The sequence below is a fragment of the Camelus dromedarius genome, chromosome 12 (assembly GCF_036321535.1).
Source record: "Camelus dromedarius isolate mCamDro1 chromosome 12, mCamDro1.pat, whole genome shotgun sequence".
Lineage (NCBI taxonomy): Eukaryota > Metazoa > Chordata > Mammalia > Artiodactyla > Camelidae > Camelus > Camelus dromedarius.
In genome coordinates, this window is record NC_087447.1 from 42177169 (window position 1) to 42192306 (window position 15138).

The following is a 15138-nucleotide window of genomic DNA, read 5'->3' on the forward strand; positions in this document are numbered from 1 at the left end:
TACACAGAAGTCCCTATAAATACCTGATTAATTCCTGTCACCTACAATAGTTCACAGGGATCCTGTAGAGATAAAAGCAGTCAACAAATATCCATTCAAAGGAAGAATGAATGAATAAATGAATAGAATGGGTTTAATCCTCCCCCATTTCTACATAATCATATCCTAGCTTTCTTCAGAGGTCATTTCAAGTTTTTCATGAAGTAATTACAACAGTAAAAAGTACTGGTCTCTTCCTCTAAAATCTCATGGCCTCTTATCTTCTATCACATTCAACATCTTCTACCCAATAGTATTTCTGTACTTCTTATCTCAACCACCAGACCTTACATTTTTTAAGGCTAGGGTAATTGTCTGAGTAATATAATCTCTATATATACACAGAGAGAGAGAGAGAGATTAAGAGACAGACTTCCCTAATGGTTGCTATTCTTTTAGTTTGCCTACCAAAATTTAACTCTTTGAAGGCAAAAATGTATTTCTTTTTTCCTCACCTTTACTACTGTATCACCCTTAGAATTAGGCACAGTATCCAACACATGAATTGTCACCATTCACTGTGTCGAAAATTGTGAAGGTAATTCCATAAGACAAGTGTCAAAAGTATTTTAGAATGCCCATATAGTTTTCCAAAGTGACAAATTTTAACCTCATTTTGGATATGTAATTTTTAGTCTATTTAATAAGCCAATCAAATGATATTTCCTCCAAAGAGATATTACCTCTTAAGAGTGTAAAAATACTAATCTTTTTATGAAATTAGCATGGTACATTACACAGAATATACACAAAAAGTTATTTATGAACGCATGAATGAATGAACAAATAAAGGCAAAAACTCTACTCCTAGCCAATGGATCAATGAACATTGAACTTGAGGGTCAAAACTCCCAGAAGGAGACAACTAAATAGAAACTTCTAAATATTTCCAATTTCAGAAGCACTGGCAAGATGAACAGAATGAAATCAACCCCAAAATCTCTCAGTTAAGCAGACAAAAGAGATAAAACACAACTGCACATTTGTATTATCAACATCTTGTGGGTGAAAGCCATGAACCAGAATTTAATACTTCCTGCCAAGCTTGCAGTCAAGTATCCTCTGGACACTTTTTCTATAAGCAGCCACAAAGACAATTTTGAATGTTGCATAACAAAAGTAATAGAAAATAATTCGTTTCTGCCATCAATTGAAAGAGAAAAAAAGTAGAATAACAAACAGAAACCAAGTAGTACAATGGTAGCACTAAATCTAACCATATCAATAACTAAATGTAACTGATCTAAACACACCAATTAAAAAACAGATGGTCACAATGGATTAAAAAAAAATAAGACCCAATTACATGTTATCTTCAAAAAACTCACTTTGAATATAAAGGTATAGGTAAATTAAAAGTAAAAACAGTAAAGAGTAAAATGCAGCTCTATTTATAATCATTCAAAAGTGGAAATAACACATATATTCTTCCAGGGTGAATGGATTAACTATGGTACATCTATTCAATGGAGTATTACTTAGCATTAAAAAGAATTACTGACACACACAACAACATGGATGAATCTCAAAGGCATTATGATGAGTAAAAGATGCCAGTGTCAAAGGATCCATACTGTAAGACTCCATTTTTTTATGACATTGTGGAGAAAACAGAACTATAGCAATTCAGAACATTTCACTGATTGTCAGCAGTTGAGGAAGAGGGGGAAGCACGAGGGAACTTTTGGCGATGATGGAACTGATGGACCCTTGATTTTGGTATTAGTTATACAGATGTATATGTTAAAACTCATAGAACCATCCACTAAAAAAGTCAATGGTACTGTATGTTAATTTTAAAAATACAGTCAAATAAAGATTAAGTGGATGATCTCCATGGATCATTCCAGACTATGATTTTATGAATGAGAAAAAGAGGAGGAGGGTAAAAGGAAGACAGGCAGAATGCTAAGTCCTCCTGTCATAAAAGCCACTGGTCATCAAGAACCTCCTGATTACTGCACAAAACATACAAAGCAAACTCAATCTTCAGAAATTCATTCTCAGAGGAGGCTAAGAAAACCAGACATTCAGATCCAAAATGTGTATATTTTAAAATGCCTATGAATGGCTCTTCTTGTCTGTTTCCGTATTTTACACTTTCAAGAAGCGGCCAATTTCTCCTGGCTAAGTGCCACTTGCTCTGCTTGGGGTTACTCAATTTATAAGCATTTCTTTATTTATACCTTATAGTCTCACTTAATGACGGGGTCTCTGGCAGTCACAATGAAGACTGCAAAGGCAGTTGCTTTTACAGGGTGCCAGAAAGATCAGAGTTCCTCACCCGGAACTAAGGTTCCTGTGAGACAAGGCACACCCTTGACTCGTTCCAGACCTGAGGACGCCAGGTCTTCCTCACTAGTCGGAAAGCATGCCCCACCGCCAAAGCACCCCAAAGGAGGAGGCCTCTGGGGACCAGGCTCTGGGGCACTTCTCTCTTCTCAGGCCTGTCTGGCTCCCTGGGGTGCAGCTGGCCGTTCTGAGGACTGCCCCGGTGCAGAGAGTGCGCCTTAGAAGGCTCTGCACAGTCACCTTGGGCAAGTTCCTTTCTCTCCCAGAGTAAGGAGGAAACTCCGGATAAGTTTCCTAAGGGAGCTTCCCACCGCCCTCTCCGAGTCTGAAACTTTCTGGGCCTCGAGCACCAACAGGGAGCCTGGCTCGCCCCTCACAGCCCTCACCGCCGCCGTCCCTTGCTCATGCGGAGCCTTGAGAGGACTAGCGCACGGTCCCGAAATCAAGAGGGAGGCAAAAAAGTGCCAAATCCGGGTCTCTGGCCCCTCCATCCCCGAGCAGGCCGCCCCGCCGCATTCCGGCCCGCCACTCCCTGTGGTCCCCGCCCGCCTGTCCGTTTCCAGCCGTGATTAGTTGAGCGCGCGCCGGAGAGGACCGAGTTGGGGGCTGGGACGGGGGAGCGCCCACCTTGAGCTGGGACTTGGAGACCTTGCCGCTGTGGTCCAGGTCGAGCGCGGTGAAGGCGTGCCAGATGGCTTTAAGCAGCTCGTCCTTCAAGCCCCCCATGGCCACGGCCCTGCTACCCCGACTGCCGCCACTGCCCCACCAGCTACTCCGCGCGTCTGACACCCCTCGACCTCTATCGCCACCGCCCGCTGCGCCGTCACCTGACCGCGGCAGGCCCCGCCCCCTCCAGGCCCCGCCCACTGGGCGCCCGCTGGGAAGCTCGCTCCGTGGCTGCAGCGCGGGGTCGGGTGCTCTGCAACTCCCTTCTGGTGGGAATGCCAGGTCTTCTTTCCCGGGTAGGACGGCAAGGGCCACCACTCATCCCCCTAGTTCTCCCCGGACCAGCTCGGGCCATTTTCGGTGTTCGCATGCCCCCCAAACAGGAGCCCCTATCCCGAGGAAAACTGTGAGAGTCGGGGTGAGCAGAAGTCCCCGGGTCCAGCCGCCGTCCCGCTGTGAAGAAGGGAGCCCCGGTCCTGCCCTGGGGACGTGGTCACTGTCTGAGGATACCAGACAAGATCCCCAAAAGTCCCCGGGCACGGGCTCAAAGCTCACAGTCTCTAGTGTCAGAGGGTGGGGAGAGGAAGGAGAAGCAGGGAAAGGCCTAGAGGGAAGTTGGTTCATTCCTTTCACAAACTTTTTTTCTTGTTGCCTACTGTGTAGTGGACTCCGGTGGGGCACAGAGATGAGGTTTAAGGTGGAAGAATCAGGTATAAGTCAGAGGGTCAGGCAATCTCTTTTCTAACTCTAAGCTTTTGAAGGTCAGTTCACAATTGAGGCAGGGTTTGATGTGAGTAATGCTGCTGTTCTCTGGTGTTTCTGTGCTTGCATAATAGGAGGCCCAGAAGGACTCCAGCAAATCACTCCACCCATCTTACTAATCAGAATGGGTGGACCATTTGAAAGAACCTATCCAAGCCCAGAAGAGCGTCCTCCTCGTTGTAGAGATATTCATTTAGTATCTGCTAACTGTGGTCACTTGAGCTCTTTGGGCTTCAAATTCTCCACGTATGAAACGAGCATGGTTGCTCCAGACGTCCTGGAGGCATTCTCTAGTGCTTGCATCCTAGGATAATGACTATTGCTGGCTGATGCCAATCTGATTAAGTCACTAGGCACAATATGAAGGAAAAAACAAATACCAAGAGTTTTCGAAAGGAGATGGTTCTCAGATGAAGTTTGGTTTTGCTTTCTTCTTTTATGTTCCTAAATGCAAATAGATGCACTTTATTAAAAGGAAAAGAGCATCATAAGGAAGGGGGATTTGGAAAGAGCAGAAAAGTAAGGAGCTGCTTCAGTGAGCTTGAGGCCAAAGGGAACTTGGTGAGCCAAAGGAAGGGATGGCCCAGTTGGGGGGAAGGGGCAGAAGCAGGGGAACTGTCAGTCTCACTGTGAGGGCCCTAGAAGCCCTGCCCACTCCACCATTTGTCAGGACTCTTCTTGTCCTGCCAGAATCCAGTTTCTATCATTGGTATTCCTCAACTCCAGCTCAAGTCTGCCGGTCAGCCAGAGCACATGATTTAACCTCTCATTTCTTCAAGCCAACTCAGCTTTTCCTGGGTAGTGACAAAAAAGAAACCCTCCTAATTTTCAACATTCAGATTAACCACTAGATGACACTCCTCCTTCTCTCTCAGTATCTGGAAGTGCCAAAAAGACATTTCAAAGCTTGGGGGGGAGGGGTCACATGACCAGTACATTCTGAACTTCCAATTCCTACTTCTTCCACAATCCCCTTTCTCACAACCTGAACAAATTATTAAAAGCAAAATAATGTCATGGAAGGAGCTGTGCTTTGGAACTTAACAGATTATATTAATTATGTATTGCTGCCTAACCAATTAACCAAAAATTTATCAGCTTAAAACGATAATAAACATTTCATATTTTCTATGGGGTCGGAATTTAGAAGCCCTTTAGCCATATAGTTCTGGCTTGAGGTCTCTTGAGAGGTTTCGGTCAGGACATGGGACTGCAGTCACCTGAGGCAAGGCAGGTGCTGTAGAAATTACTTGCAGGACGGTTCACCCACATGGACTTGTTCGCAAAAGGCCTCAGTTCCTCCCTATGTGCATCTGCCCACAGGCCACTTGAGTGTCCTTACAACATGTCAGCTGGCTTTTCCCAGAGCAAGTGATTCAAGGAAGAGAAGGTAGAAGTTGCAATGTCTTTTATGATCCTGCCTCAAAAGTCACTTATCATCATTTCTGCAATATTTAACTGATTACTCAGGTCAGATCTACTTAAGGTGGGAAGGGGAACTACAAAAGAGCATAAATGTCAGTAGGCAAGAATCACTGGAGCCCCATCTTGAAGCTGGCTACCACACAGATGTAGGACAGAATCCCAGCTCGACCATTTGCTTATCTGTGAGCAAATATGAGGCTTCATTTCTTCGTATGTAAAATGAGGATGCTAATATTTATCTTGCAAAATTCCTATGAAGTTTAGATGAGGCACTAGTTCAGATGAGGCACAGACAGCATCATGGTACCTGGCAACTGTTGATATTTGGCTCATGTGGTGGATTTGCACCATGTCAATTTAACTAAACTGAAATTTAGTTTCCCAAATTTCCCTTCCCAGTCTGGTTCCAGGATAGGACTGGAAGACAAAATGTGTGTAACACCCAGAAGGAGCAAGTGAAGCAGCAGCTGTTGTGCTCTGAAGATGCCAAGTACTAACTGCAGATTGTAAACTTGTTACCTGCTGGCACACTGTTGGTGCAGAGCAGCAACTGGCCCCCAGCTCTTCCATCTCCGACCACATCTCCTATTTCAGCTTCTCCAAGCCTCAGGGGCAAGGCACACATGTAGTTCTGTGAGAAAGGCATCAACTTCTTCTGCAGACCACCTGCATCATCACCATGAGGGATAGCTAGGGGTTCTGTTTTGTCCTTGTGGGTTCCAGTTATCCTTGTGGATTCTAGTTTGTCTTCACTGTCCCCAATTCAGTCCGGCTCCTCTTCCTGACTGCTCTCCCTGATGCTTGTCAGTTTCAGGCCCACTTTCAGATGCAGAGGCTACAGTCTTCCACAGAATTCTTCACCAGCTTTCCTTTGTGATCCCTGGTTAGACTTTCCTCAGATCATCCAGCCGTCTCCTTCCAGACTTTTTCTTCCCTAGCTTTTCCTGCAACTGTGTTGTATTTAATCCCTATGATAAATCTGGTATTCTTCAGTGATGCTGCTTCCCTGATCAGCCCTAACTGATACTGACACTGGTGAAGTTAGATACTGCTAACAAAAAACATGTGCTATTGGCTTTGGACAGGGGATGGCAGAAGCTTAAAGGATCTCAAGGGAAGGTTTGAAGGACAGTGAGAGATTGTTCCTGAAGGTTGGTGCATCTCCCCAAAATTCATATGTTCAAGTTCTAATCCCCAGTACCTCAGAATGTGATCTTATTTAGAGATGCAGTTTTTATAGAGGTAATCCACTTAAAATGAGGTCATTAGGGTGGGGCCTCATCCAATATGATTGGTGTCCTTATAAAAAGAGTAAATTTGGACACAAACACACAAGGAGAATGATATATGAACATGAAGGCAGAAATCAGGATGATGGGTCTTCAAGCCAGGAAACACCAGAAATTGCCAGCAAATCACCAGAAGCTAGAAGACAGGGATGGAAGAGATTCTTCCTCATAGCTCTTAGAAGGAACCAACCATGCTGGTAGCTTGATATTGCATTTCTAGCCTCCAGAACCTTGAGACAATAAATTTCTGTTGTTTAAGCCACCCAGTTTTGGTACCTTATCATGACACCCCTAGCAACCTAATAGAGTTGGACAAAAGGTTATCGGTGGTAAAAAGTTTGGCAACACTGTTGTCTGAGGTAACAACAAAAACAGAGTACCTAATGAAAAATAGTAAGGATACTTAATGAATCTTGTGGATCTGGCTAAGGAGATTTCCAGTCATGCTGAAATGGCCAATTGGCTTCTTCTGTTGGTCTAAGACAAAATAGAAGAAGGGAGTTGAACTATAAAGATGGAATTGTTCAGTTTTCAAGCAGTTAATCTGTGGGACATAATCTGGCAGCAAGAAACAGAAATGCTGAGTAACTGTGCCTGAATCTGGCAGATGTGAGAGTGGGGTCCGGCCCCTGGTATCCTGGCAGCTGATAACATCTTCACAACTGCCACTACCCCACAGCTTTCCTGATAGGAAGCTTCTGTTCCACGGGAAGTTTCATAAACTGATGCGAGGATTTAAGTCCTCAGAACTAGTAGAAATTGCAGTCCCCTCAACTGGTGAAAACCATCTCTCTCTGCCCCACGGGGTTACTGTAAGGAACAAGTGAAATAACAGCTGTGAAAGCATGGCATAACTGCTGAAGCCTATCCAAATGGGAGGGGCAATCGTGACAAACAGGAAGGAGGAGAGTAGTGTTCCTCTGAAATCTTGGGGTTGGGTGGTTTGTTCAAGATGCAAAAGCAGTAAAATCTGATCTTTTAATTGTAAGAACTGTGTAACGGAGCTAACTCTTAAAGCCTCCTCCGACATGACTGGCTGGAGTTTAGGCTGAGTCTCACCCGTGTTCTACAGAAAATCCTGATTTAATAATCTTCCACTGAGACCAAGGCCAGATCTCTGTTGCCCCACAGAATGCATGAAAATTCATGTCAACCTGACCCATTAAGACTAGGGATGACGGTAAGAGTCAGGAGAAGCTTCTCAGAGGTGGAGATTGAGTCTTGAGAATTAGCAAAATTCACAGATAGCTGTAGAAGAGAAGAAAGGGCATTCCAGAAAGAGGTAGCTAGCAGAAGTATGAAAGAAAATAATAATAATAATAATAATAATAATAACAACAACAACAACAATAATAATAATAATAATAATAATAATAATGTAGAATCCTACTTTGGCTATATGATATTGTGAGCTGTAATAAATATACATTAAGTCTTAGTCCCATTTCTGACACAGAGCTCCTAAAACCCTTGGGATTTCCTAAGTGTTGAGAGCCATAAAGGTGTCTTTTGTTAGTTCATGAGATAAATTTTGGAAAGGATGTAAGGATGACGGCTGATTGCCAGAGGAACCAACCATCTGACTAGAAGGTTGGAACTTTCAGTCCCATCCCATTTGACCTCTGGGGAGGGGATTGGGGCTACAGATTGATTTCATCAATGGCCAATGACTTAATCGTTCCTATGTAATGGAACTTCCATAAAAACCCAAAAGGACGTGAGATTTAGAGAGCTTCCTGGTTGGTGAGCCAGAATGCATCCACTGTCAAGCCTCAAATTCCACGGAAACATAAGCTCCTGTTTTCGGGAGCTCACCCTATGTTTCTCTTCATCTAGCTGTTCATTTGTATCCTTTAATATATTTTGTGATAAACTGGTAATCTAGTAAGTAAACTGGTTTCCTGAGTTTTGTGAGCTGCTCAATCAAACCCCCAAGGAGGGCATCATGGAAACCTCTGATTTATAGCCAGTGGGTCAGAAGCACAGGTAGCAATTTGGACTTCGAATTGGCATCTTAAGTCTGGCGAGTCTTGAAGGACTGAGCCTGTAACCTATCTGATGCTAACTCTAGATGGATAGTGTCAGGATTGACACCAGCTGGTGTTGGAGGATTACTTGGTGTAGGGAAAACACCCACACATCAGAATTGGTGTCAGAATCATAGGCTAAGATTCCCTGATCGTTGCAGTCAGAAAAGTGATCCAGGAGAGAGGGTTTTTTAAGGAGAAATTGAATGGCCAAAAGCTGGGCACACCCACAAAATGAGTATTGAAATCTGAAAGGACTAGACAGAAAGGAGGGAAATCTGGTGTAAAAGCAGTAGTGCAGAAATTAGGGTGATCAACCAAATGAAAGCTCCAAAACCAAAGCTGGAGGCAGAGCCTGAAGAAGTGCCTGAATTTATACATAGTTCCTGAAGTTGGAGTCAAGCGTGTGACCTGAGCGCTTATGGGTAATGCCCAGCCTAGGATTTTCTCTTCAACAAGGTATTAGGTATTAAAGAGAAAAACCACAGGCCCAAAATAGCATCACTTGTGCTAAAGCCCAGGATAACAAACTCAGACTTAATTTCTAATCTAATTGCAGTTTTGACCTTCCTCAGAAATGTAATTTTAACCAACCAGTCTGGAATTTTCTGGTCAGTACCTATGAGATCATCTGTCACACAGGCCCTCTCCAGCACTTGCCATTCCCTTCCCCTCAAAAAGAATATGTCCTGGCCTAGAAATAATCTTTTCTTTCTTTTGCTAATAGCTCCCATACCCCATCCTTCTTCCCATAAAAACTTTCCATTTTGTAGAACCCCTTGGAGGGCCCATCTAGTTGCCAGGTGGGATGCTGTCCAGTTCATGAATCTTTGAATAAAGCCAATTAGATCTTAAAATATACTTGGGTGAATTTTGTTTTTTTTTAACAGAGATGAGTGAACAAGATCAGCTAGAGAGAGTTGAAATTAAGATGAGACAGGGGTCTAGGGAAGAATCCCAGGGAAAACCAAAATTTAAGGAGTGATTAAAGAGGAGCCCATGAAAGAGGCTAAGAAAGTGCCAACAGAGAGCTCTGAAGTCTCCCTAGCCCCCAGAACCCTGCACAGCCCCCCTTCAGAGTGCCCCTCCTCCTTGAGTTACTTCCTGATCCTTCCCCTCCACTCTCTCCATCAAAACTCCCCTTCCCCTGAGAGTAGGAAAGCAATCTAAGCAATCCACACCTGGGACTGAATGGCCCACGCTCGCTATCTTCATCCAGTCCTGGATGGTTAACTTGTAAATTCCTGTCTAATAGATGAAATTTCGGCCTATGTGGCCTGGGAATGGTTCTAAAGAAAGCTTCAGCTGTGGCTCCCCTGGCCATTTACTTCAGCTTGGGGCAGGGAAGCAGAGACAGTTGGAAGCACCTGTGAAGCCCCTCTGATGCCCTAATCCAGTGAAACTCATGTGGTTCCCTCGAACCCCAACACTTTTCTCTAATGGGGGAAGTCCACAGTTTGAATCTGCTGGAAACCTCTGAGAGCCACATATATATAGAAATTCTGGGAGCTGGGACAAGCCAAACACTATCCTATGTCCAGTTCAGCTACAGGCAGAATACCCTTCTTCCTTTTCCCCTTTTATTGACTCTCATGAAGAACAGAGCAACTCAGAGCTCAGACTCCACACAGGAAGTCGATGGGGAGAGTAGTACAGAAGAGGTCATTTCTATCCAGCTTCTCCCGCTGTAGAGGCATCAAAAAGCCTTTGTTCCAGCATAGCCATTACGGCAAACAGTATGGAGGTTTTTGGAAAAATAAAAATAAAAAATAGAACAACCTTATGATCTAGCAATCTCACTCTGGGTTTATATCCAAAGAAAAAGAAGTCAGTATCTTGAAGAGGTATCTACACTCCCATGTTCATTGCAGAATTATTCACAGCAGCCAAGATAACAGAAACAACCTAAATGTCCATCGATGGGGAGTGGGTAAAGAACATAATATATATATGCATGTATATATGTATTTACATACATATACAATGGAATATTATTCAGCCTTTACAAAGAAGGAAATCTTGACATTTGCAACAACATGGATGAATTTAGAAGACATTATGATAAGTGAAATAAGTCAGACACAAAAAGACAAATACTGCTTGATCTCACATTTATGTGACTCTAATATAGTCAAATTCATAGAAGTTAAGAGGAGAATGATAGTTGCCAGGAGCTGGGGATAGAAAAGTAAAGAAATATTGGTCAAGGGTACAAAGTTTCAGTTTTGCAAGATGAATAAGTTCTGGAGATCTGATGTACAGAAATGTGAATATAGTTAACAGTACTGTATTGTATACTTGAGATTTGCTAAGAGGATAACCCTTAAGTGTTTTCCCCACCAAAAAAAAAAAAAAATGGTAACTGGAAACTATGTGAGGTGATGCATATGTTAATTAGCTTGATTATAGCAATTATTTCACAATTATATATATCAAATATCATTATCGAAACATGTCATTTATCAAAACATCAAGGCATATACTTTAAAAATGTACTATTTTTTGGTCAATTACACTTCAATAAAGATGGAGGGAAAAGCAGCAATATTAAAAAAAAAAACCTTCCATCGTTCACCCTCTTCCTTTCTCCCTCCATGCCTTCCTTCCCTTCTCTCTTCCTCTCTTCCTTCCACAAATAAGTGAGCATCTTCTCTGCATCAAGTATTGTGCCAGACCCTGGGAATAAAACAATGAACATCCCTCATGGACTTAGCATTGGGTGGAGGTCCTGTCCCTTCTGCTGATGACCTGAAGAGACCACGCCTGGTGAGTGCTGCGGAGTTACAACTCCAGGACTATCAGTGGGTCCTCAGAATAGCTTCCTACTCCCTCCTGTATTTCTGATCTTTCACCATCTCTCCCATCCGCTAACCTTTGATGTATTAGTAGGATCATCCAAAGATATTACTTCCCAGGAAACAAAGCACTGAGTCTGTACAGTCAACTTTCTTTCTTTATGACATTTGATTGATGTATCATCTTATAGCACATTTTCTGACCCCCTTTCTACCTGGTTATTCTGTGACCATCAGGTTAATCATTTTTTCCTATTCTTAGTACAATTTCTACTTTTTACATAATTCTTTGGCTTACTCTTGTTCCCTGTATACATTCTTCCCTTGTTACACTGAAAGAAATATTTACTTATACTTTATACTGTTGGAGAAGGGGGAAATTCCCCCATCACCTCTCTTGAACTCCTGTGGGACTAATAATAAAATTGACACAAAATAGATGTCACAAATAGACACAAATCTATTATTTTCTGCTTTCAGGAAGTCAAAAAGGAGGATTAGAGTGTCCCTCTTACATTGGCCACTTCTTAAATAACTTTAATTCAAAATAATCTATATACCATTGAGGCTTATTTGGGGGTGGCCTGTCCTGAGTCCCAGCAAGACACAAAATATACTTACGAAAAGAAACAAAGCGGCCAAAAATATTAGCAACTACTTTAAAAATAGTAGTTTAAATATATTTTATTATATTTAGCCTCCTTTTGTGTTATAATTACCTTTTCATATACTTCTTTAAAACTTTTCACTTTGACTCATGGACTTTACAAATGTTATAATTAATTGTAATTATTATTCTTTCTTGATGCTCAAAAGAATCACAACATGGCTTCATCGTCTAATCAGCACTATTTCAAACATTTTTGGAAGCATCCTTTTCTTGGATGTTACAAGCTCCTCCTGGTTTTTCCCTATTTCAAGATGTGAAATTGGCTATGCTTTTAAAAGCCATGGCTTTTTTTAAGGAGCATAGCAGAATCCAAAATCTGGATTTTTAGAGGGGAGGAGGGTATAGCTCAGTGGCAGAGTGTCTGCCTAACATTTATGAGGTCCTGGGTTCAATCTCTAGTACCTCCATTAAATAAAAAAAAAACAAATAAACCTAATCACCCCTGCAATAAAAGTAAAAAAATAAATAAAGAATGGGATCAAAATCTGGATTTTGGTTGTGCAAATCTACTTAGTAGTTAGTAAGGTGGTTTCCAAGTGACAAACGTTAAGAATATTTTTCTTTCTAAGTCTCCATCAGTTTGCATTAAATTTTTCCATTTTTATCCAAGTTTAAATTATTCTAATGTGAAAATATAGTTATTTAATATACTATATACTTACTTAATTTTTTAGTCCTTCATCAAATCTATTATTATAATCTCTTCTCTTTTAAAACCTTTATTTGAATCATCTATCCCCATTCAGAAGTCTATTCATTGATGCAAATTTGTTTGCATTCTTTTTTGGCCTATAATAAATTTAGTGCTCAACTGTAAGAAAAATTTTCCAGTTAGCTGTTAGGATCTATATCTTGACTATTTATAAATGACCTGTGTTCTGTTTCAATTTTAATCCTTTTTTGTAAAGAATCAAAGTATAAATACGAAATAAATTAACAGTTTACTGTTGTAATCAAATAAAACTTGGTGACAAAGCAAATCTGATACATATTTCATGAGCTGTTATTGTGATAAGATAAATAAGCACATATGGAAAAGTTTGCATGAATGGTGGTAATTGTACAGTTGAATATAGTATGTCAAAGGTTAGATGATAGGAGAGATGGGGAAAGACTGGAATTATAAGAAGGAGCTACTCTGAGCAGTTCTGGAGTGGTACCCAGCAGCACCCACATGGCCTGGCCTCCTCAAGTCATCAGCAGAAACGACAGGACCTGCACCCAACTCTAAGTCCATGAGGGGAAGAGCCTACCTGCATGTCCTTTGTTGAGTTCCCAGTGCCTGGCACAATATCTGATACAGAGATGATCTCAACTCTTATTTGTGGAAGGAAGAAAGGAAGAGGGAAAGGAAGGATGGCATGGAGGAAGAAAGGAAGGGAATGAATGCTTAATATATAAGGAACATTTATATTTCCAGTCATTCCAAACAACTGGGTCAATGTACAAAGACAGTACAACCAATGATATCATACAGGCAGACCTCAGAGACACTGCGGGTTCAGATCCAGACCACCACAAAAAAGCATATTTGCAATACGGCGAATATGGCAATAAAGTGAGTCACAGGAATTTTTTGGCTTCCCAATGCATAGAAAGTTGTGTTCACACTATACTGTAGTCTATTAAGTGTGCAATAGCATTATGTCTGAAAAACCAATGTACATACCTTAAGTTAAAAGTACTTTAGTGCTAAAAAATGTTAACCATCCCCTGAGCCTTCAGTGAGTCGTAATCTTTATGCAATAGTAATATTGAAGATCACTGATCATCGATCACCATAAAAATATAGTAATAATGAAAAAGTTTGAAATGTTGTGAGAATTATTGAAATGTGACCCAGAGACGTGATGTGAGCAAATGCTGTGGGGAAAATGGTGCTGTTGACTTGCTCAGTGCAAATCTGCCACAAACATTCAATTTGTAAAAAGCAGTACCTGTGAAGCTCCATAAGGCAAAGCAAAGCACGATAAAATGAGTTATACCTGTACTGACTAAGCAAAACTTTAAAATGCATAATTCAAGAAATCCCCTGCAAAAGGTATAGGCATGATAAGTGCCACTGATATAGCAAATAAAGTTTAGTGATTAAAAGGGCCCCAGACACCACATAGTTTATGATTCCATTTGTAAGAAACATCCAGAACAGGCAAATCCATAGAAACAGAAAACAGACTGGTGGTTGTCTAGGGCTTGGAGGAGGGGTGTAAATGGGGAATGACTCCTAATGGCTTTCCTATTGGAATGATGAAAATGTTCTAAAATTGACTCAGGTGATGGTGGCACAACTCTGTAAATATATTAAAAGCCGCTGAATTGTGTACTTAACTTTTTTAACATTTTTTATTGAGTTATAGTCATTTTACAATGTTGAATCAAATTCCAGTGTAGAGCACTGGACAATTTTTCAGTTATACGTGAACATACATATATTCATTGTCACATTTTCTTCTCCGTGAGCTACCATAGGATCTTGTATATAGTTCCCTGTGCTATACGGTATAATCGTGTTTATCTGTTCTACAATTCACATCTTCTTTATCCAGTCATCTGTCGATGGACAGTTAGGCTGTTTCCATATCTTGGCTATTGAAAATAGTGCTGCTATGAACATTGGGGTGCAGGTGTCATTTTGAAGTAGGGTTCCTTCTGGATATATGCCCAGGAGCAGAATTCCTGGGTCATGTAGTAAGTCTATTCCTAGTCTTTTGAGGAATCTCCATACTGTTTTCCACAGTGGCTGCACCAAACTGCATTCCCACCAGCAGAGTAGTAAAAGCCAATTGGCAATCCCATCCTCCTTGCCAGTGATTGGTTTAAGAGCAGGTGTGTGACACAACTCTGGCCAATGAGATGGGAGTTAAAGTCCATGGTGGGGCTTCTTGGAGAGGGTTCCACAGTCCCAAAAAAGGGAAATGAGTCCCACTTCCTCCTCTGAATTGTTGTGTCTGGATATGATAATGTCACTGCAGCAGCCACCCTGTTGCAAGCCCGAGGGCGCTGCCAGTCCACAGAGAAGGGCAGAACCAAGAGAATCATAACAGAGTGGAGCTACAACCTGGCACACCGCGCCCACAGCCCACCCCACCTCAGGGCTTCGTGTTATGTGAGGTCATACATTTCCTTATTGTTTAAGCCATTTTCAGTCAGGGCTTTCTGTTATTTTCATCCCA

General features: G+C 41.7%; 1 protein-coding gene across 1 annotated transcript in view; it reads right to left on the bottom strand.

The window, feature by feature from the left end:
- The window catches only part of SWAP70 (switching B cell complex subunit SWAP70), a 59504-nt gene extending 56365 nt beyond the window's left edge, over positions 1-3139 (bottom strand). Inside the window, exon 1 of the mRNA XM_010977156.3 lies at positions 2959-3139. Within this exon, the coding sequence (XP_010975458.1) occupies positions 2959-3057 (99 nt within the window). The 5' untranslated portion in view covers positions 3058-3139. The remainder of the gene's footprint in view (positions 1-2958) is intronic.
- Positions 3140-15138: the final 11999 nt, after the last annotated feature.